At 42.0% G+C, this 19,749-nt stretch overlaps 4 protein-coding genes across 4 annotated transcripts in view; 3 read left to right on the forward strand and 1 right to left on the reverse strand.

Annotated features, from left to right (window-relative positions):
- LOC404703 (prepro-beta-defensin 3) overlaps window positions 1-19,749 on the forward strand; it is a 105,385-nt gene that overhangs the window by 20,968 nt on the left and 64,668 nt on the right. The window lies entirely within an intron of this gene.
- Window positions 1-19,749, forward strand: part of LOC106504227 (beta-defensin 104A-like) — a 46,441-nt gene that overhangs the window by 20,966 nt on the left and 5,726 nt on the right. The window lies entirely within an intron of this gene.
- On the reverse strand, window positions 918-7,879 carry LOC106506206 (beta-defensin 105-like). Its single transcript, XM_013983999.2, has 3 exons — window positions 5,859-7,879; window positions 5,505-5,546; window positions 918-3,427 (listed from the first exon to the last, which is right to left on the reverse strand). Exons 1-3 carry the CDS (start codon window positions 6,064-6,066, stop codon window positions 3,303-3,305), a joined length of 375 nt encoding a protein of 124 aa, XP_013839453.1. The 5' UTR covers window positions 6,067-7,879; the 3' UTR covers window positions 918-3,302.
- LOC110257188 (beta-defensin 15-like) lies at window positions 7,871-14,876 on the forward strand. Its single transcript, XM_021076393.1, has 2 exons — window positions 7,871-10,452; window positions 12,992-14,876. The coding sequence occupies exons 1-2, from the start codon at window positions 10,404-10,406 to the stop codon at window positions 13,144-13,146; spliced, it is 204 nt and encodes a 67-aa protein (XP_020932052.1). The 5' UTR covers window positions 7,871-10,403; the 3' UTR covers window positions 13,147-14,876.

The following is a 19,749-nucleotide window of genomic DNA, read 5'->3' on the forward strand; positions in this document are numbered from 1 at the left end:
TAAAATATCGCTTTTTACTGGTTCCTTTTGTCCTCACCAGGCAACATTATTGGGGATTTTATCTTTAGGATAGTTTCAGCCCAGCGACCTTGTGTAGCATTCACTTGGCCCATGAGATCACACCCATTTCCCTGCCTAATAGCATAAGCATAGCTATTCTACTGCTGCTCTGTTCTTGCCAAGATGTCATAGGCAGCTCCAGCTAGAGGTCTTTTCTGGAAGGTATTTTCAGGTGTGAATCAGGTATGAACACCACAGGGTGGCTTGTCAGGTTCTCCAGGTAGTTTTCTTGAAGCCAGTCTCAGAGGAATTGGTGTGAAAGCGATGCTTTCTTCACCTTTCCCCTTGAGAGGTGGAGTGAAGTCACAATTACAGCACCCTAACACATCTTTCAGAGAAGCCCCATCCCCTGCCTTCCTTGGGTTTCTTTCATACCCTCAAGTAGGTATAAGACTGAGTGTTTCAGAATACATTTTGTGGTCAACCTCTTTGCTATTCTTGCCTTTGTGATCCAGTCCCTCGTTTGGGAATATGAAAGTTAATGATTCCAAGTGTTTTGTCCTCTGCCTTTTGGGAATTCAGCCCAAACGGATCAATCTTTCTCTGTAGGCATTGTCATTCCCTTTCAGTTATTGTGAGGGAGCTTTGGAGTGGAACCCAGAACCAAGAAGGGATAATAGCTACCTAGCATAGTGAGAACTATAATAGCTACAATTTCAGAATTAATGGGGTTAAAGTCTGGCTAAACAGGAGCATGATGTAAACTAACTAGTGTGGAGGTACTTTAAGATAAAGCCAGCCCCAGTGTCTCTTCTTCCTTGTCATTTCCCTCTGACCCACCTAGCTTTCAGAAGACCTTCTCCTTCAGAAGTCACAGCAGAAACTGATATTAGAGATCTTCATAATTTATTATGAAATCAACATAACTTATCTGGGAAAGTCATGGGCATCCACTTGACATCTTAAAGGACTGAATTTTCAAGTGACAAAAAATCAGTATGAGTTGAGACTTTATTATTCTACAGGAAGGACTGTTTTTTTCAGGAAAAAAGGTAATTTGATGGGAAAGTTCTAAAAGGAGCAAAATGCAGAAGAGAAGAGAGAAAGAGGAAGAAGTGAGATTTGTGAATAGGTGAACATTTATGGGAGGTGCCCTCTGTGACCATAAGCCATCTGACTCTGGTTGCCATTTAAGATAAACATCAGGGCACAACAACTGGTTCACCACCCTGTATGACTGAGACATGGCCATGTATTCTTCTATAAAAGAGACATCAGTTGGGGTCCATAACATTTTCAGTTTTTGGAATCAAGCAATGTGATATACGGAATGAGTAGGGAATACCCTGGTTTTGTGATGCTCTGTGAATCATCAGCTGCACGCTTGCCATGGAGATCTGGGGGAGAAGCATCCACCAGCAGATGATGATTCAGCTAGATTACTAAGCCCAGGTCCTCCTCTCACCACTGCCCTGAGTTAGTTCTTGTGAAAATGAAGGAAACACTGTAGGTGTCACAAGGGTCATATCTCAGATCTCTTTGGGAGAAAAATCAAGCAAATGTAAATCTGACAACAGAGCCAACCTAAAGGTCAAATCAGTCAGGTTCCAGGCATGAAAATAGTCCTCCCACTAGAAGATTCAATAAAGAGGATTTAATATGGACAGCTAGTTATAAAATGTTGGAAAAACTGAATATATAAAATGGGAGCAGTGAGGCAGCCCTAACATCATCCACAGCTGGACTCCCCCACTGCCATAGGATTGGAGGAAAAACAGGAGGCTGTGTCATGAGCCCAGGAGTGAGGACTTGCTGGCAGGAGCTGTACCTGCAGTGAAACTGCTGGGTGAGAAGGAAGGACACAGAAGCTGGAGCAGAGAGTGAGGGAGAAAAACCCTGAGTTCTCCTGTTCTCTCATCTACTGTTCTTCTTCCAGACACTTGCAGTTGACTGAAACCAGCCAGAAGAGTCAAGAAGCTTAGAGAATGTAGTTTGCAAAGAGTGATGCTACTCATACAGAGCAGAGTAGGGAGAAGATAGGGAATGGAACTGAGTGCAAAAAGACATTGATGCAATGGTCTGCTCCAGAGCTGAGCAACATACTGTCCAGTCTCATGTGTTCAAACTTAGTGAGTTTGAGTAACTGCTCATCAGATTGATAATTTTGATCTTTATTTTGTGAAGCTGCAAATTTTATTCATAAAGCAAAGTTATATAGTCAACCACTGAGCATTTTAAATTAATCTCCAACATTCCACTGTCAGGAAGAGAAACACACAATTCCATGTTACAACCATCAAACTTGCTGAAAGACTAAAACTTAATTATCCAAATGCTAAAAAGAAAGGATAATTATGTGCTAAGATAAAGGTGCTAAATATTGCTACAACAGATCATAATACAATATATAAAAATATCAAATTAACATGTTGCATGTCTTAAAATTACACAGTTTTATGTCAAATATATCCAATAAAAATACACCACAAGTACTAGAGTAAGTCAATGACAATGTATTGGTCCAACAAGAAAGGATGTGGAAAAAATAAATAATTTGTTATTTTCTATAGAACTGTAAGTCCATTATCAGTGTTGTGGATGCCATTTCCATTGATCTTTTTTGTGAGAATTAGTGCATATGGATGATATATGGCACGTGACAGTGTTGTGCACATCCTTTACTGGTTTCTAGCCATGACCATGAGGAAACGACAGACTCCCTGGGTCTCAATTTCCTCAAATATAAATGGGGATTAAAAAAATCTGCCTTATAAGATGATGGTGAGTCATTTAAGAAAAGTATGGGAGAAAGATTCATAAGTTATAATGTACTCCACAAAAAATAGTAATAGTGGCTGATTAAGTGAGTAGCTATTAGGTACCCACTCATGTCTGACTATTTTTTTAATTTAAGTAAAGTTGATTTACAATATTATATTAGTTTCAGGTATACAGTCTAGCAGTTCAATATTTTATACATTATACTCCATTTAAATGTGTTATAAAACATTGGCTTTATTTCTTGTGCTGTACAATATATCCTTGTAGCTTTTTTATTTTATACAGAGAAGTTTGTACCATTTAATCCCCCACTCCTACCTTGCCCCTCCCCCTTGCCCTGCTGGTAACCTTTTTAAATATTATCTTAAAAAATAAACAAAGAAACAACATGAAAGGAGAAGGCAATGAGAAGATCCTGACACTCACTCATTGTGTGGCTTAGTTAAGCTGCATAACTTCTCTTGACCTTCCTTCAACATCCAGACTTGTGTGTGAAGCCAGAAGAGTGCTGATATGGCTTACTAGATCCTCCGTCGGCAGCAGAAAAAGTTCACCTTGCAATTTCCAACAACCTTCTCGTCCTCAGTGCACATCTTCCTGCATTTGCCCCGACCGAGCCAGCATGGCTCACAAGGAGCAAAGTCACCTAGGCCAAGAAAGAGCTGCTGTTGTGCCTTCCCCAAGGACTGTCTAGAGGTGGAGAAAGGGTCAGAGGGCACAAGAGAAGGGAGGTTTTCTATTTATGATTGTAAAGAGTGTTTTCAAGAAACAGCCTGGGTTTTCAGGATAGAGGTCGGGAGAGAGAATGTTCAAGCAGGAGGTGCAGCCCCCTGGTCCTCCGTGTGTTTATTAACTTGCAAGGGTTAAAAATAAGCACATGTATGTGTAACTGGGTCACCATGCTCTACAGTAGAAAATTGACAGAACACTGTAAACCAGCTATAATGGAAAAAAATCATTAAAATATATTAAAAAAAGTAAGCACAGTTGGACAAAGTGTCCTGTGTATGACAGAATTATAAAGGTGCATACATGATGCTGCTACTGAGGTTACAAGATGAAAATGGGGAGTTCCCGTCGTGGCTCAGGGGTTAACGAATCCGACTAGGAACCATGAGGTTGCGGGTTCGATCCCTGGCCTCACTCAGGGGGTTAAGGATCCAGCGTTGCCATGAGCTGTGGTGTAGGTCGCAGATGAGGCTTGGAACTGGCATTGCTGTGGCTCTGGCGTAGGCCGGTGGCTACAGCTCGGATTAGACCCCTAGTCTGGGAACCTCCATATGCCATGGGTGTGGCCCTAGAAAAGACAAAAAGACCAAAAAAAAAAAGTTGAAAATGGGAGCACTGTCTTGGTGTTTGGAAAAATCCTTGAGGGTAGAGTTCTAAGACAGATTCAGTTCTTTGGGTCGGGTAACGGCCATGTGTCCTCAGTAAACTACTGAATTTCAGCTTTGTCATTTGTCAAATGGACATTCTAGAAATACTTGCTGCATTGTTAATTTTTTTAGTGGTCAAATAGAATAATTTACTTGAGACTATTTTGTCAAACACTGTTTACTTGATTAGCTATTTTGGTTGTTCATTTAAGCAGAAACTTTTTGACTTACTCTTTGGAGTGCCAGGGATCACCTTTGCAAGCTCATTTGCTACAGACCTAGAGCACCCATTCTCTTACCCATCATCCTTATAACTGTCTGTGCAGTTGGTACCCACTGGCACTGGCAAAGTGATTGTTTAAGACAGCATCTGCTTTCTTCAAGACAGCATACAGTCTGATTGTTTGGTGCTTATGCTGCAGTTTTTTTGAAGCTTTTGTACCCCACCTCTGCTCACACGTATTGCCAGGCATCGTTTTACCTGGTTGACAGTCACAGAATTAAAACTTGTGACTCTGGGGTCATGACTTGGAAACCTAGCTTGTTTATTTGTGTCCCCTGGGCACAGTTATTTAACGTCTCATATTTATCCCTGCTTCGCTTTCTGAATGTGCTACTTATAACATTACCTTCCTCAGAGGGATTTTTGAAATTAAGTGAGATAATCCATGTCAAGTTGTTAATAGACTGCTTGGTACATAGTAAGCACTCAGTGAGTAGTGGCAACTTTATTCTTTCTCACTCTAGAATTCTGCCTATATACATTTAAATTTTGTTTAAAGTTCTCAGGAACACTTCTTTCAGTTCTGTTTATAATATGCTTTCTTCCTGTATAACATGAGTCCACAGAAAAAGATCAGTGAGCTATTCATTATGAACAGCAATTCTGCAGTGGTGATGAGTTTTCACTGAACCACTGACTCCTTTATTTGATCTATCTTAGACCAATGGTATATGTTTGCGACACACTTACTGGATTTAGGAGCAAAGGCTGTAAGTGCTGGATAAGCATGTTCTCAGGGCAGCGTTAATTGGCTGCTAAAAGCTTGGTCCTGTGAACTTGATTTAGTTAGTACCATGAGCTAATGAGAAAGTCACCAGGTCCAAATCTCTATGACCAAACCTGCAACCCAGTAACAAAGAGCTTTTTCTGTGAAAGGCAAGATCTAGATATGATGCTGGGAACAAGAGGAAGAGAAGGACATAGTGTTAATGGAGTAGGATTTCATGCAATTCTATTTTCATTGTTATCTCTATCCCTTCTTTGTCTCCAGAAGTCAGAAATAACCTGGCAGGGCCAGAGTTCCTAACAGTAAAAATCATACATAAGGGATTTATTTAACTTACCTGCTGGAAGTGGCTGGGCATATTCTAGTCCTGCCTGGCACCCTAAATTCAAAACAAAACATATTTCAGATATGAAAATCAATGTAGAAAACAGCACTGTGTAAAACAGTTTTCCCAACTCACAGAGATTTAATCTTTATTCCATTTTTAGCACTCCTGGTATCCAATAGAAATAAGTTAAAAAAAAGAAAAAGGAATAGTGGTTTGCCCTTAGCAAATGCTACTTAAGGTTCAAGAATTCCCATGAAAAGTGCAGTAGGGAGCTGACTATTACTCTCGATTTTGGGGTGGTACATAGAAGAATCATCAAGCTTTATGATCTGCCCCAGCAAAAGCCTATCTTTTCTCATTTACCTGATGTAAATTGAGCCAAAATGAAGAAAAAGGCAAAGGCAAAGTAAAACGTCTTCCTGCTCGGAGCCATCTCAGCGGGAAGACTCATCAGAAAAGAGGTTTGGGATTCCCTTGAAAGGACAAGAGGCTCACTTATAATAGAACGCAGTGGGATATGTTTTTGGTCAGTGAAGTGAATCAATAAAGAATGCACATTTGTATGCTCCATTTCCCAGGATCAAGGACTACATGATGCATAAGAACCCTGGGCCTCCGTGGAGACTGGTATTTGGGGGGTTCTAACTGGAGCAGTGGAGAGGTCACCAGCCAAGAGTTGGAAGATCAGGGTCAGCTCCACCCTTGTCCAGGGTGTAAGAGCAAACTACTGCTCACCTCTCCTGGCTCAGTTTTCTCATCTGTCACAGTTACTGAGGAAGAGTGGTCATTCTGCTAGCCCCTCAAGGCTGCTTTGAGGGGCTGGTGAAATTATGACGCAAAGGTGTTCTGAACATGTGGTGTGCTCAGAAGGAGGCCTGGCCCCCCATCAGAGCCCAAAAAGATGTGCGGTATCACTTCCCTGGCTCTCATTTGTACTGTCCCTAAATTTCCCAAGGAAAAAGGGAGGGATACCAGTCATTTTACCAAGTTAGTGCTGAATCCCTGAGCCTGTAACATCACCTAGAAGACCAAAGTCATAATGACCACATCCTCTTAATTCACTAAGGGCATGGGTATTAAATGTTCCATTCACATCACTGCAACCCTGAAGAAACCCCATCCTGTTGCCTATACTTGTACAAGGCTCTGTTCATTTTTGAAACAAAAAAATAATTTAAAAATGTAGACTCTAAAGTCAAACAGATTGATTTAGCAAATATATGACCTCAAACAATTTGCTTAATATTTTGAACCTCAGTTTCTTCATCCTTAAAATGAGGATGTAATAATGGTACCTGTATCCTAGGATATTCGAGAGGATTAACTGAGCTAATATACGCAGAGTGTTTTTCAGAGTGTCTGGCTATTGCTATTAGATCTGATTCACATTTCTCTCTATCTTTACTTTCTAAAAACTCTTTTTCAAGTCCACTAATTCATAATGCACCTTTCCTGGCCCCTTAAACACAACATGCTGATATATGTATGTTGTGTTCAGCAATTAAACTTCGGGAGCACAAGCTGACATATATGTGCTGGGGATAGAGAGCTGAGTCTAATGCTTTCCGACTTTGGGGCATTTTTAATAACGTATAGCCAGGCCGACTTTGTGGGCATGTGACCATCAAACAGCCCTTCCTGCCACCTTCGGGTTTAAAACTCTGCAAGCACTGTATTAAAATTCTCAATCATTTTGTCTTTGAATATATGCTTTGTAAATGAAGTCTGACCCTTCCTGGGAGGGTGTCTGGCCCCTGTCCCTGTCCCATGAACCCTGGGCCCCACCTGGCCTCCTCCCTCCCACTCCCTCCCAGTGACTGCTGCCCCTGTCCACTCTTAGCTTGGACTGGTGCACAGCTGGTACCTGAGGTTGGGGTTGAGTTCAGGAGTACTGAGCGTCCTAGGATACGGCATCAATCAGCCTATCCTGGGGTTACTAGTGTTGTGGTGAAGGCAGGCCATTGGGCAGGAGCAAGCGTCTCTCCTACCCTCATTTCAGTACCGCATCCAGCACAGATGTTGCAGTATCTCAGGAGTTGCCTCTTGCTGTGGTGGGCATGGCAGGCCCTTGGGAAGGAGAGATACCTGGCTTGCCCTTCTCTGGAGCAAGGCACATCTGTTCAGAAGCTGTTGGCAGGAGGGGGCAACCCAGCAAGCTGTGGGTCACAAGCATATGCACAGGGTGGTAGAATGGGGGACCCTGGATACCAATGAGGGTCTGCAAGTGTCCCCGAGTGTCTCTGTTACCCAAGAGAACATGACATTAAACAGCAAATAAAAAAATACTATGACACAGAGTTCCCACCATGACGTAGTGGGTTAAGTGTCCAACTGCAGTGGCTCAGGTACAGGTTCGATCCCCAGCCCAGCACAGTGGGTTAAGAATCTGGTGTTGCTCCAGCTGTGGTTTGGATTCCATCCTTGGTCTGGGAACTTCCATATGCTGTGGATGTGGCCATAAAAAATTACTATGACGGAGAACTTGGAGGAAAGGAGGAAGTTTCATATTTTGGTGGCTTTAATAGCACCTCTTTCCTAGTTTTTGAATCATGCATTTTCATTCTGCACTGGGCCCTGCAAATGATGTTGCTGGTTCTGACATGGAGTGAACCTCCAGTCTCAGAAAAATAAGATAATACTTGAAACCACCTCTAATTATAGGGCTTGTCCTCCTGGAAACCATGATGTTTCGTGGTGTCCCTGTGGTCCAAAGATGGCCCCTTGGTGTTGATTTTCATGTCATTTACTTCTTTAGTACAGACCCCCCCAGCTCCTAACTCAAATCCTCCTATATTAAGTTAATTTGAGTGTAGCACAAATAAGCATTTGTTTAGCCATTTAGGGCTCACCTGCCTTGCACTTGCCACCTGCTCACCATGGATCAGGCAATCCCTGTGGCTATGACAGACTCCACATCACTGCTGCCTCTCTGAGCCCTCTGACCCAGACACCCCCACCCTGCTGCTGAGTGATATCCTCCCCTCTGATGTGCCTCTCTTCTGGGAGTTCCCATGTCCTTCAGGGTGATGGCCTCAGGCCACTGTCTCTGGAAGGCCTCTTCCTATAACTCTGTCCAGGTGCCACCCGATACAGCCTGTGGTGTTACTGCCTCCTGTGGCCCTGACTCTTCTTCGATCAGCCCCCAAGTCCTGGAAGTCACTACACTCCTGTCCTTAGAATTCACCTAATCAAATGCATCTGTCTTCTCCCCAGTGAGATGTGAACAGGGGGACTGATCCCTTAGCAGTTTGCAGCACAGCACTTCCCTCAGGAGAGTCAGTTGGCTATTTGTGGGAGCTCACATAAGATTCTATAGGTTACACCCTGGATGTTTGTGTCTCCCCACCCCAATTCTTATGTTGAAATCCTAATCCCAAAGTGATGATGTTTGGAGGTGAGGGTGATTTGCCATATGATTAGGTCATGAGGGTGATGCCCTCAGGAGTGTGATTCATGCCCTTATCAAGGAGACCTCAGAGAGATCCCCATCCCCTTCTGCCAGACCTGTGAGAAATGAATGCCTATCATTTATAAGCCTCCAAGTGGGTGGTAGGTTGTTACCGCAGCCTGAACAGGCTGAGACTCTGTACATCCTGAATTTACATGAGAAGCCACATGAATCCCTAACAGGAAGCAGAGTTTCTGTCACCTTATTAACATTCATTTGTTTCAGAGAATCCAACTGTGAGTCTTTCATGTTTGCAACTTTCACTTGCTAATGAATCAGGCTTACTTTCTAAGAAGCAAAAATAATGAGATAATAAATAAGATAAATGAAACCTTGTGTAACTGAAAATATCTGGAGGTTTGTCTTTTCTTGGGGACTTCAGTCTAAGTGAGGTTGGAAGGGGATAGAGAAAACAAGTTTTCAGTCTATCCTCTCTCATTAGATTATTCATAAAATATAAACAATATGTGTAAAAAATAGCAAACAAAAATATTGTGCTGACTAAGGCTAAAGTTAGGATATTCCCCAATAGCTTTTAAAAATAAAATGTTGGAGTAATTTTAGACTTACTGGAAAGTTGCCAGGATAGTGCAGAGAGTCCCCATCTACCCCTCCCCAGCCCCCCTTTGCTAGCATCCATGTTAATGGTTATTAATAGTAATAGTTGTGGTTCATCTGTCAAAACCAAGAGAGTAATGTTAGAACATGACTACTGACTAAAAGAGTGAGGTGTCCTTCTCCCCTCATTCCTTGTGTAAGGGGCACAGGATACAAACAGGACTGACCCCTCCTGAGGTTAACCTTGATCGTTTGGTAAGGTGTGCCCGCCAGGCCTCCCCACTCCTAAATGACTGTTCTTCTCTCTCCATGTTCTGTTCTTTGGAAGCAAATCACTTTCATTTAAGTTGAGACAATTAAGTCCCACCTCCTGAAGCGGGGGGTATCAATAGATACCAGTTTGTCACTTAGTGTTCTTCTATTGAGAAATGTGTTCATTTTCTCGAGTATATTTATATATGCAATCTCTAATTGATATCAGTAGGGCATGAGGAAGTAAATTGGTGATCTTATCCAGATCACTTATGAAAACTACCTTTTGCATAACACAGCAATCATTTGTTGCTTTGGGGGGATTTATGGTTTTCACAAATGCTTCTAAGGTATTTCCACATTAGTGGCAATAATAGTAGCAGGGTGATGCTGATGGTTATTTCTCTATAATCCATGCTTTCTTAAAGTGTATCCTGTCCCTCTCTCACAAGCGGGCGGGTTAAAGTGGACAGTTCAGACCTTTCTCGCCACCCACATAACTGTGGGCTCTATGAGAAGAGCACAGAAACATCCTCACTTCTCATACACCTCACTGATCAAGATGTTATCAGGCTGAGAAGTGTATAAATGTGGGTGTTTGCTGCCCTTTTCTCCTGGACCCTGTGCTGATCTCTCGAGACCTGCAAGTCATGAGGATGTTCCTCTTTCTCTTTGCTGTCTTCTTCTTTCTGGCCCCAGGTAAAATGAGCACCTTTGCAGGAAAGATTATCGGAGGTGGAAGCCCAGAGATTGGGTCTGTTTCAGCAAACACCTGGGCACAATCAGCTCTAGACACCCTTGGCCCAGCAGCCCTGCAGGGGGGCCTTTGCTATAGGAGACAACTTTTCTCTAATGCCTTTGCTGTAAATCCTTTGCATTTTTCCTTATTATCCAGTTTGAGGTATCACAGGTTTGAAGAAATCAGGATATGCCAGGAAAGATGCCTTTTGATGCCCAAGTCTCAGGCTTACTAACAAAAACAAAAATTTGAAAAAAAGTTAAAAGCAAGGGTAGCCATTGATGGATCTTTAAAGAAATTAGCTGAGTTAGAGATTAAGACAGGTAAGAAAGAGAGTCAGAGAAAGGAAGAAATGAAAGAGAAAAGGAATGGAACTTGGAGGTACAGTGTATCATGTCAGTCATGGTATCACTTAAAATAGTAAAACTTCAACAGCCACTTCTGAATCACAGGCTGTAGGGCTGGATACTGAGACAAAACTGCCACATAATGAAATGCATTTAGTTCTCCAAGGCCAGTGCCTTTAAGGAGGCTCTCTTCAACTTCTAATTTAGTGATATTTGGAGCAACTCTTCTGGCTTGGAAGCCCCCTTTTACATGTATGTTGCAGCTACAGAAGTTAAACTTCAGATAGACTAAGCAGCTTCTCAAAGTCATAAGAATAAGCAGGAGGGAAGCCACAACTTGAAGCCAGTTCTATCTCACTACAGTGATAGGAAGTGTCCTTTCCATATCAGAATTCCCGTCATTACCTCCTGCCCCTGACGACCTCCCATGTCTCCATTTGGATCCTGCCCAGAATTATAGTCCAAGCCTAGACTCATTTCAGGCTCCAGAGAGCTGATCAAGTGGTTTTCCAGAACCAGCAATGAGTCCAAATTTGTGCCTGATGCTAGTGATATCCCAGGTATGATGCTCAAATTTTTCACACCAGCTGTGCATGTCTCCGGTCTGTTTTGCAGTAACCCTGTGTGAGTAGATTCTGTGCAAGGATATGGGGATCTAGAACCAAGAGTGAACCACTCCTTCCACTGGATTTGGTGTACAAATTGGAAACTGACCAAAGCCTCCTTTTCAGATCACTCATATTTAGTATATAGTTAGGCATACGATACAAGATTATATAATATAAAGTTACCTAATGTAACTAAAGGAAACCGACCTATTAATGTGCCATGTGCACACACATTTTCATTACCCTCTTGGGGATGTCTGTGATGACCCCGTAGCAGCCCTGTAGGCATGGGTGCTCTTTCTCTTTCCAGAGGCTTTCTCTTTCAGGGCCATCACTGTGAATCAGATCTAGTACAAGGACTCTTGTCAGAGTGAGGTCCAGTAACTCTAGCCTGAGACTATCTTACCCTAATAGGAGGGAAGAAAGAGTATAGACCTCTGGGATGTGAACCAGGGTTCGCTGAGCTTTGAAATATTGGAGTATTTAAACTTATGAACGTGTATGCTTATGCTAGGTTTGATTAGCACACATGCTGGCACTGATCTATCTGGTTTTAGTTTTACGTGTATGTGAATCAAACATCTTTCTATAGTGACATTGATTGTAGTTTGTTTGTACTTGACACCCTCATTACATACAACCAGATTATGCAGCTTTAAAATGTTGCTTCTGATGATATATATTGTCTTTAAGTTGAAGTTGGCTACTCTAATGATTGCTGCTCATAAAGTAGTGAGACTAGAACTGGAGTCCTGTGCAGAATGACATGAGAAAAATCTTGGAGAGTCACCCCCAACATAGTCTCCCTTCCTACTCATGAACACATTGGATAGGATGGGGAGAGGAAATGAGATTGACCCTCCTAAAGCCATTTCTCAACTTCTATCCACTATAGTTAACTTTTTTCTTTATATGTGTCTATTCTTTTTACTGCAGTCCTGGGGCATCTTCCCAGTCTTAGGTCTTGCTCTGCCATCACCAGATAGCACTCAGGGAGTGTTAGTGAAGAAGCTACTGACTCTGGAGGTGTTTATAGGAACAAGTTGATAATGTCCCAAGGATTTTGATAAAAGAACATTAGCTTCTGTTTCCCAAAGCTCCCACACAGCCTAATCCCAAATGGGGATTAGGCTTTCATCTTGAATGAAAAATGACAGACAGAAGGTCCCATCATGGCTCAGTGGGTTAAGAACCCAACTAGTAGACTAGTATCCATCAGAGGTAGGTTCAATCCTTGGCCTCACTCAGTAGGTTAAGGACCTGGTGTTGCCATGAACTGTGGTGTACATCTCATATGCAGCTCGGATCCCGCATCACTGTGGCTGTGGGTTGGGCTGACAGCTACAGCTCTCATTCGACCCCTAGCCTGGGAACTTCCATATGCCACAGGTGCAGCCCTAAAAAAAAAAAAGATAGAAAACATTTCCCCCAACTGCCGTCTCGATGAGGCACTGTAACAGTTTGTAAATAAATCTTCACTGACAGTTCTGGTAACCAGAGATATTTGAGGAGAATTAATCCAGGTGGCTCTTTCCCTTGTGTAGCCAGGAGTGGATCTTTTGGAAATAAATGCTACAGGCTTAAAGGGAGATGTGTGGACCATTGTCAGATAAATGAAGAACTTGTTGGTCTCTGCCAGAAGTTTCTGAAATGCTGTGTGACACTTCAGTCGTGTTGGAAAAATAAGGATAGCCCTTAAGATCTCAGGGCAACACGGATGACCCAGCTCCATCTTGTTTTCCACTCTGGCTTCCAATAAGAAGACATTTCAATAAAAATAAATGACTGACTTTTATCTATTTGTCAAGTGCTTCACTTAGAAGGGGAACATGAGTAGCCAACTTTGATGGTCTCTTACTCCTGGCTTATTTTTCTGTGTGTGTATATATATATATATTTTTTTTTTTTTGATAAGGGAATTATCTCTAAGCCACCAGACATTTCTTTTTAAAAGGGGACTAGAAGCGATTCTAATCAACAAACCTCTAGCTTACTCTCAGGCAGTCAACCCCAGCCAACCTGTTGAGATAGATGATAGATGATGGGTGGGTATAGAAATGAACATATATCTAGATGGATAGTTATAGTAATGATATACAGATAGAAAATCTATTTATCAAGGATATCCTGTGTCACACACCTGTCTGAATCATCTTGCCTCCATGCCTCTGACTGTAATTGGAGACAGTTTCTGTGGACTTGTTCTTGATCTATAAGCTTGGAATCAAATTTGCCAATAGGCAGAGAGAATGTAAATGTCTCTGTAATTCCCACTAGTTTCAGTGACCAGGATCCTGGTCCCAAATTGGCTTTCTACTATTTTCCCAGATGCCAAATTACCTCCTGACTCTAAGATCTCATGTTACCTAGTTCAAGTACAAATTCTCTGTCATATTCCCTAGGCTTAAGAAACAGCCTTGGTTTCCTGCTAGGTCAGAAATCTTGCCATATCTCCCTTTTAATTCCTCAAGTTCAATGTACATAATCCTATTGGAATTAATGACCCTTTTAATGACACTTTTTTGTTTTGAGACAATTGTAGGATCACATACAGCTGTAAAAAATAACACAGGGACATCTTCTATACTATCACCCAATCTCCCCCCCCCCATGGCATCATCTTGCAAAACTATAGTACAGTATCATAAATGAGATACTAATGTGATTCAGAATATTCCCATCACCATTAAGATCCCACATGCTACCCTTTTATGGCCACACTTTCAGGAATGTTGTATCAGTAGAATCATACAGTATTTAACTTTGTGGGATTGGCTTTTTACTCAGCATAATTCTTTGGAGGTTCTTCAAATTGCTGCATGTATCAATGGCCTTTTCCTTTTCATTGCTGAGTAATAGTTTTCCATGGGATGAGTGAACCACAGTTGTTTAACCATTCTCCCAACAAAGAACATCCAGATTGTTTCCAATTTGGTGCTGTTACAAATTTATTATAAACATTGATGTTTACAGGGTTTTGAGCAAATGTAAATTTTCATTATTTGAGATAAATGTTCTAGGGTACAGTTGCTGCATCTTATGGTAGTTGTAAATGTAGGGTTTTTTTTTTTTTTAAGAGAATGTCAAACTGTTTTCCTGAATGGCTTTCCCATTTTACATTCCTGCCAACAATGTAAGAGTGATCTAGCTTATCAACATTCTAGCCAGAATTGGCTAAAAATAGTGGTCACTATTTATTTATTTTTGCTATTCTGGTAAGTGTGTATTGGTAGTTCATTGTTATTTTTAATTTGCAGGTCTATAAATGTTAATGATATTTAACATCTTTTTGTGTACTTAATTGCCATCTCTAAATCTCCTTCAGTAAAATATCTGTCACATGCTCATTTTCTAATTGTATTGTTTTTGTTTTTACTGTTTTTTTTTTCTTTTTAGGGCCACACCCATGGCATATGGAAGTTCCCAGGCTAGGGGATGAATGGGAGCTGCAGCTGCCGACCTATGCCACAGCCATGGCAACATCAGATCAGAGCTGCATCTGTGACCTACGATGCAGCTCAAGGCAATGCTGGATCCTTAACCCACTGAGTGAGGCCAGGGATTGAACCTACATCTTCTCAGACACTATGTCGGGTTCTTAGCCTGCTGAACCACAACAGGAACCACCAAACAACTATGTCCTTTCTCTGTCAGCTGAGAAGGCCTAGAAGCAATAATACTCCAGCAGCTAGATTGCTTTTTAATATCATTGTCCAATAAAAGGAGCCAAGGATCTTTGGTGAGATGGCTAATTCTAGGACTGGAGCAGGAGATATGCACAATAAACCCAGAGCAACCCATGATACCAGAACATATAAGAGTGTTCAGAGAAAAACAAACTACAAAAAAAAAAAAAATGGCAGGAGTATGTCAAAGGAACACAAAACCTACTGAAAGAGCTCCCAATGAGCAAACCTGGATTAATTTGAACAAAAATAAATAAAGGAGTACTGGATCATAACCCAAAGCATAAAAATCAATATCCATGACCATGATTCTGTACTCAGATAAATAAAAGATTGAATACATAAATAGATGGGGGAGAAGAAACAGCTCTCCCATGCAGGGCAATCCCAAATAATGATGTAGATGCTTGGCGCTCAAAGAAGTGGCCATAATTCCCCACAACCTAAGTGTGGGCTGCCCATAGTGACTTCCTTCTGGGAAGTACAGGATGGAAAGGGAGAAAAAAGAGGAACCTTACAGTGAAGAAATGTAATAAACACTGCCTCAGCCGGGTGACCGGGGTTAACATCAACAGTGGTGAGTCATGTTGACGGTATGTACCCTTCATGCATGACAAGAATAGTACTTTACTTCAGTGACCTTCTAATGATTCAAATCTAATCATTAGAAAAATGTCAGACAAATCCCAACTGAGGGACATTCAAACCTGACCAATACTCCCTCAAACTCTTAAAGTCCCTCATTAAAAAGTAAGGAAAAGTCTGAGAATCTGTCACAACCCAGAGGAGCCGAAGGAGACATGACAATTAAATGAAATGTGGTGTCCTTGATGAGATCCTGGGGCAGAAAGAAGACATTAAGTAGCAACTGAGGAAATTAAGTAAAGTATGGACTTTAATGAGTAAGGATGTTCACTCCTTGTTATGCAAAAGTAGCATATGTTACTAGTAGGGGAAGCTGGGTATGGAGTGTATGAGAACCCTCAGTACTGTCTTCACAGTCTTTCTGATGTTGGTTTTAATATCTTTATCAGATAATTCTCACATCTCTGTCATTTTGATCTTGGCATCTATTGATCCTGTTTTCTCCTTTAATTTGAGATATTTCTGGTTCTTGCTGGATGAGTTATTTGCCGTTGAGACTTGGACATTTTGCTTATGGTGTCATAAGACTCTGACTCTCATTTGGGCTTCCTGTTTCACCTGGCCCTGACAGGTGAAGAGTGAGTGCCAGCTGCCATAAGGGATAGAAGTTCAGGGTCAGACTCCTTGGTGGACATCCTGTGGGGTTAGGGTAGGTGGGATGCACTCCTGTTGCTGCTGTGTGGGTGAGGATGAGTGTGGAGGTGGGTGGCAGTTACAGCTTCCTGCTGGCCCTCTGCTGGGAGGTGGGAGGTAGGAGGTAGGAGTAGGAGTGCCTTGTTAGTTCTCCCCAGGTGGCCTCTACTGGGAGGGAGGGAAGTCCTCCTTACCTCTGGTGGTAGAGAATGTCTTGACTGTTCACTAGGCTTCTTCTGACACCACTGCTGCAGGGAACTGAAGAGGAGGCCCATTACAGCAGTGGGCAGGGTGGGATGGGTGGGAAGAGTCTGAGTTAAATTCTAGGAGAGGTCCAGTAATACATTTCTACCTGTTCTTTTCCTCCCTAATGTGCATTTACATTAAAATTTTCATGTCTGATGTGGAATCTGAAAAAAGGACAGACTGAACTTCTTTGCAGAACAGATGCTGACTCAGACATTGAAAAACTTATGGTCTCAGGAGGAGACAGTTTGGGGAGTGGGGGATGTGCTTGAGTTATGGGATGGAAATCCTGTGAAGTTGGATTGTTATGATCACTATACAACTCCAGATGTGATAAATTCATTTGAGTAATAAAAAAAATTAAAAAAAATTTCATGTCTGGGAGTTCCTGTCGTGGCGCAGCAGAAATGAATCTGACTAGGGACCATGAGGTTTCGGGTTCAGTCCCTGGCCTCACTCAGTGGGTTGAGGATCCGGCATTGCCGTGAGCTGTGGTGTAGGTCACAGATGTGACTTGGATCCTGTGTTACTGTGGCTCTGGTGTAGGCCAGCAGCTATAGCTCTGATTACATCCCTAGGCTGGGAACCACCATGTGCCATGGGTGGGGCCCTGAAAAGACATAAAGACAAAAAAAAATTTATGTTGTCTTAGAAAATTTACCCCTTTATTATTATATAATTTCCCTCTTTATTCCTAATATTTGTTCTTGCTCTGAAGTCTGCTTTGTCCAAAATCAATAAAGCAACTCCAGTTTTCTTTTATCAGTGTTAGCATGGTGTATCTTTATCCACCCTTTAAGTATAAAGACAACATTTAATTTATGTTGTCTTTATACTTAAAGTGAGTTTGTTTCCTTCTTTGTTTTGTTTTTTTCTTTTTTAGGGGCACACCTGTGGCATATGGAAGTTCCTGGGCTAGGGGTCATATTGGAGATGCAGCTGCCAGCCTACACCATAGCCACAGCAACACCAGATCCAAGCTGCATCTGTAATCTATGCCTCAGCTTTCAGCAACACTGGATCCTTAACACACTGAGTGAGGCCAGGGATCAAACCCACATCCTCATGGACACTGTGTCAGGTTCTTAACCTGCTGAGCCACCAAAGGAATTCCTTAAAATAAGTTTTTGTAGACAACATATGGTTTTGATCCACTCTGACAGTCTCTGTCTTTTAATTTTTGTATTTAAACCATCCATGGTAAGGTGATTAATAGTTGAATTAATATCTACCATATATGTTACCTCTTTCTTTTCATTGCATTTTTCTTTATTTATTTTTAATTCTTCAAATTAGTTTTGAAGGATAATTTTGCTGGGTATAGAATTCTAAGTTAGTGGTTCCTTCTTTCATCACTTTAAATATTCTACCCCACTCTCTTCTTGCTCGCTTGTTTTCTGATTCCACTCTAGTTCTTATCCTTGATTCTCCATAAGTGAGATGTTTTATTTTCCTTTGACTTCTTTCAAGGTTTTCTCTTTGTGTTTGGTTTCCTATAGTTCAAATATGATACTGGCTAGATATAGATTTTTTGCTGTTTATCCTGTTGGAATTCTTTGGAATTCATAGATGTGTGTCCACTGACAGAGAAATGGAAAAAGAAGATGTGGTACATATATACAATGGAATATGAGCCATTAAAAGGAAGGAAATAACATCATTTGCAGCAACTCCTTTTTAAATAGAGTTTTTATTTGTAGCTCTTATTTTTTTAAATTTATTTTTATTTATTTTTGTCTTTTGTCTTTTAGGGCCACACTCATGGCATATGGAGTTTCCCAGGCTAGGGGTCCAATTGGAGCTACAACTGCCAGCCTACGCCACAGCCACAGCAACACCATATCCAAGCCACATCTACAACCTACACCATAGGTCATGGCAATGCTGGATCCTTAACCCACTGAGTGAAGCCAGGGATCAAACTTGCATCCTCATGGATGCTAATTGGGTTCATTAACTGCTGAGCCATAATGGGAACTCCTGTATTTGCAACTCTTTTAGCTGTGACTGTACTGGAGCCCTGAGGATGTGGTGCTAAAGTGTGGAGAAAGGAAACATTTTAAAATCTCACAATTAAACCTCAGTCCTTTCCTGCCCTGTGTCTCTGCAGTGTGACCTTCACAAGTATTTCTTGGTGTCTCTTACTCGGGTGAGGAAGGACAGATGGGTTAGAGTAGGGGAAACGCCCTTCTCCTAATGAGACATGGCTCTAGTAAAGTTGTTCTCCCTGGAGAGTAAGCTCTTGTCATAGAGAATTCTCTGGACAAAACAAATGAAGTGACTTGCACTAGGTCACAAAAAACTCCTCATAAAAGGTCCTTTTCATATAATAATCCAGCTTCCCCACTCCCACCTCATCACTGTCTCCATGCCACTAGGGCTGTGTGTCTAGGGTACCCCCCCATGCTGCCTCTCATGGGTACTCACCAGTAAGTGCTATTTCAAGAAGCTTGGGAGATCAGCCACAGCACTCACACAAAAGCTTCTCTTCTGTCTCATGGTAACTCTTGCAGACTTGCTGCTGCATCTCTCCAGCCACCCCTGCACTATGAGGATCCCTGTCCTGCTCTTAACCACCTTTCTTATGCTCTTCCAAGCAGGTAAAAAGAGACTCTCAGCTAGAAATACATGCAGTTGCAGAGGATGGAAGGTGAAGAAAAAACTTGACTACCACTGCTGTGGCATGGTTTCAATCCCTGGTTTGAGAACTTCCTCATGCCAAGGGCATTGTCAGGAAAAAAAACAAACTTGAAAAAGAGTAAACATCCTGCAGGGTTCTGCAGCCTTCTTTAATCACAGCTTGTAATCTCTGCCCTGATTGAGACCACGAGTAAAATGCAGCAAAAAGCATAAGCAGGAGTTCCCGTCATGGCGCAGTGGCTAACGAATCCGACTAGGAACCATGAGGTTGCGGGTTCGGTCCCTGCCCTTGCTCAGTGGGTTAACGATCCAGCGTTGCCGTGAGCTGTGGTGTAGGTTGCAGACGCGGCTCGGATCCCGCGTTGCTGTGGCTCTGGCGTAGGCCGGTGGCTACAGCTCCGATTCAACCCCTAGCCTGGGAACCTCCATATGCCGTGGGAGTGGCCCAAGAA

The sequence above is a fragment of the Sus scrofa genome, chromosome 15 (genome assembly GCF_000003025.6).
Source record: "Sus scrofa isolate TJ Tabasco breed Duroc chromosome 15, Sscrofa11.1, whole genome shotgun sequence".
In the NCBI taxonomy this organism is placed as follows: domain Eukaryota; kingdom Metazoa; phylum Chordata; class Mammalia; order Artiodactyla; family Suidae; genus Sus; species Sus scrofa.

Coding starts and splice junctions, on each gene's coding strand:
- LOC106506206 (XM_013983999.2), bottom strand. CDS start 6,066: ATGGAGCATACAAATGTGCATTCTTTATTGATTCACTTCACTGACCAA. Junction 5,547..5,858: donor TTTGGCTCAATTTACATCAG/GTAAATGAGAAA, acceptor TTTTGAATTTAG/GGTGCCAGGCAGGACTAGAA. Junction 3,428..5,504: donor TGCCCAGCCACTTCCAGCAG/GTAAGTTAAATA, acceptor TTCTTGGCCTAG/GTGACTTTGCTCCTTGTGAG.
- LOC110257188 (XM_021076393.1), top strand. CDS start 10,404: ATGAGGATGTTCCTCTTTCTCTTTGCTGTCTTCTTCTTTCTGGCCCCA. Junction 10,453..12,991: donor CTTCTTCTTTCTGGCCCCAG/GTAAAATGAGCA, acceptor TCCCTTGTGTAG/CCAGGAGTGGATCTTTTGGA.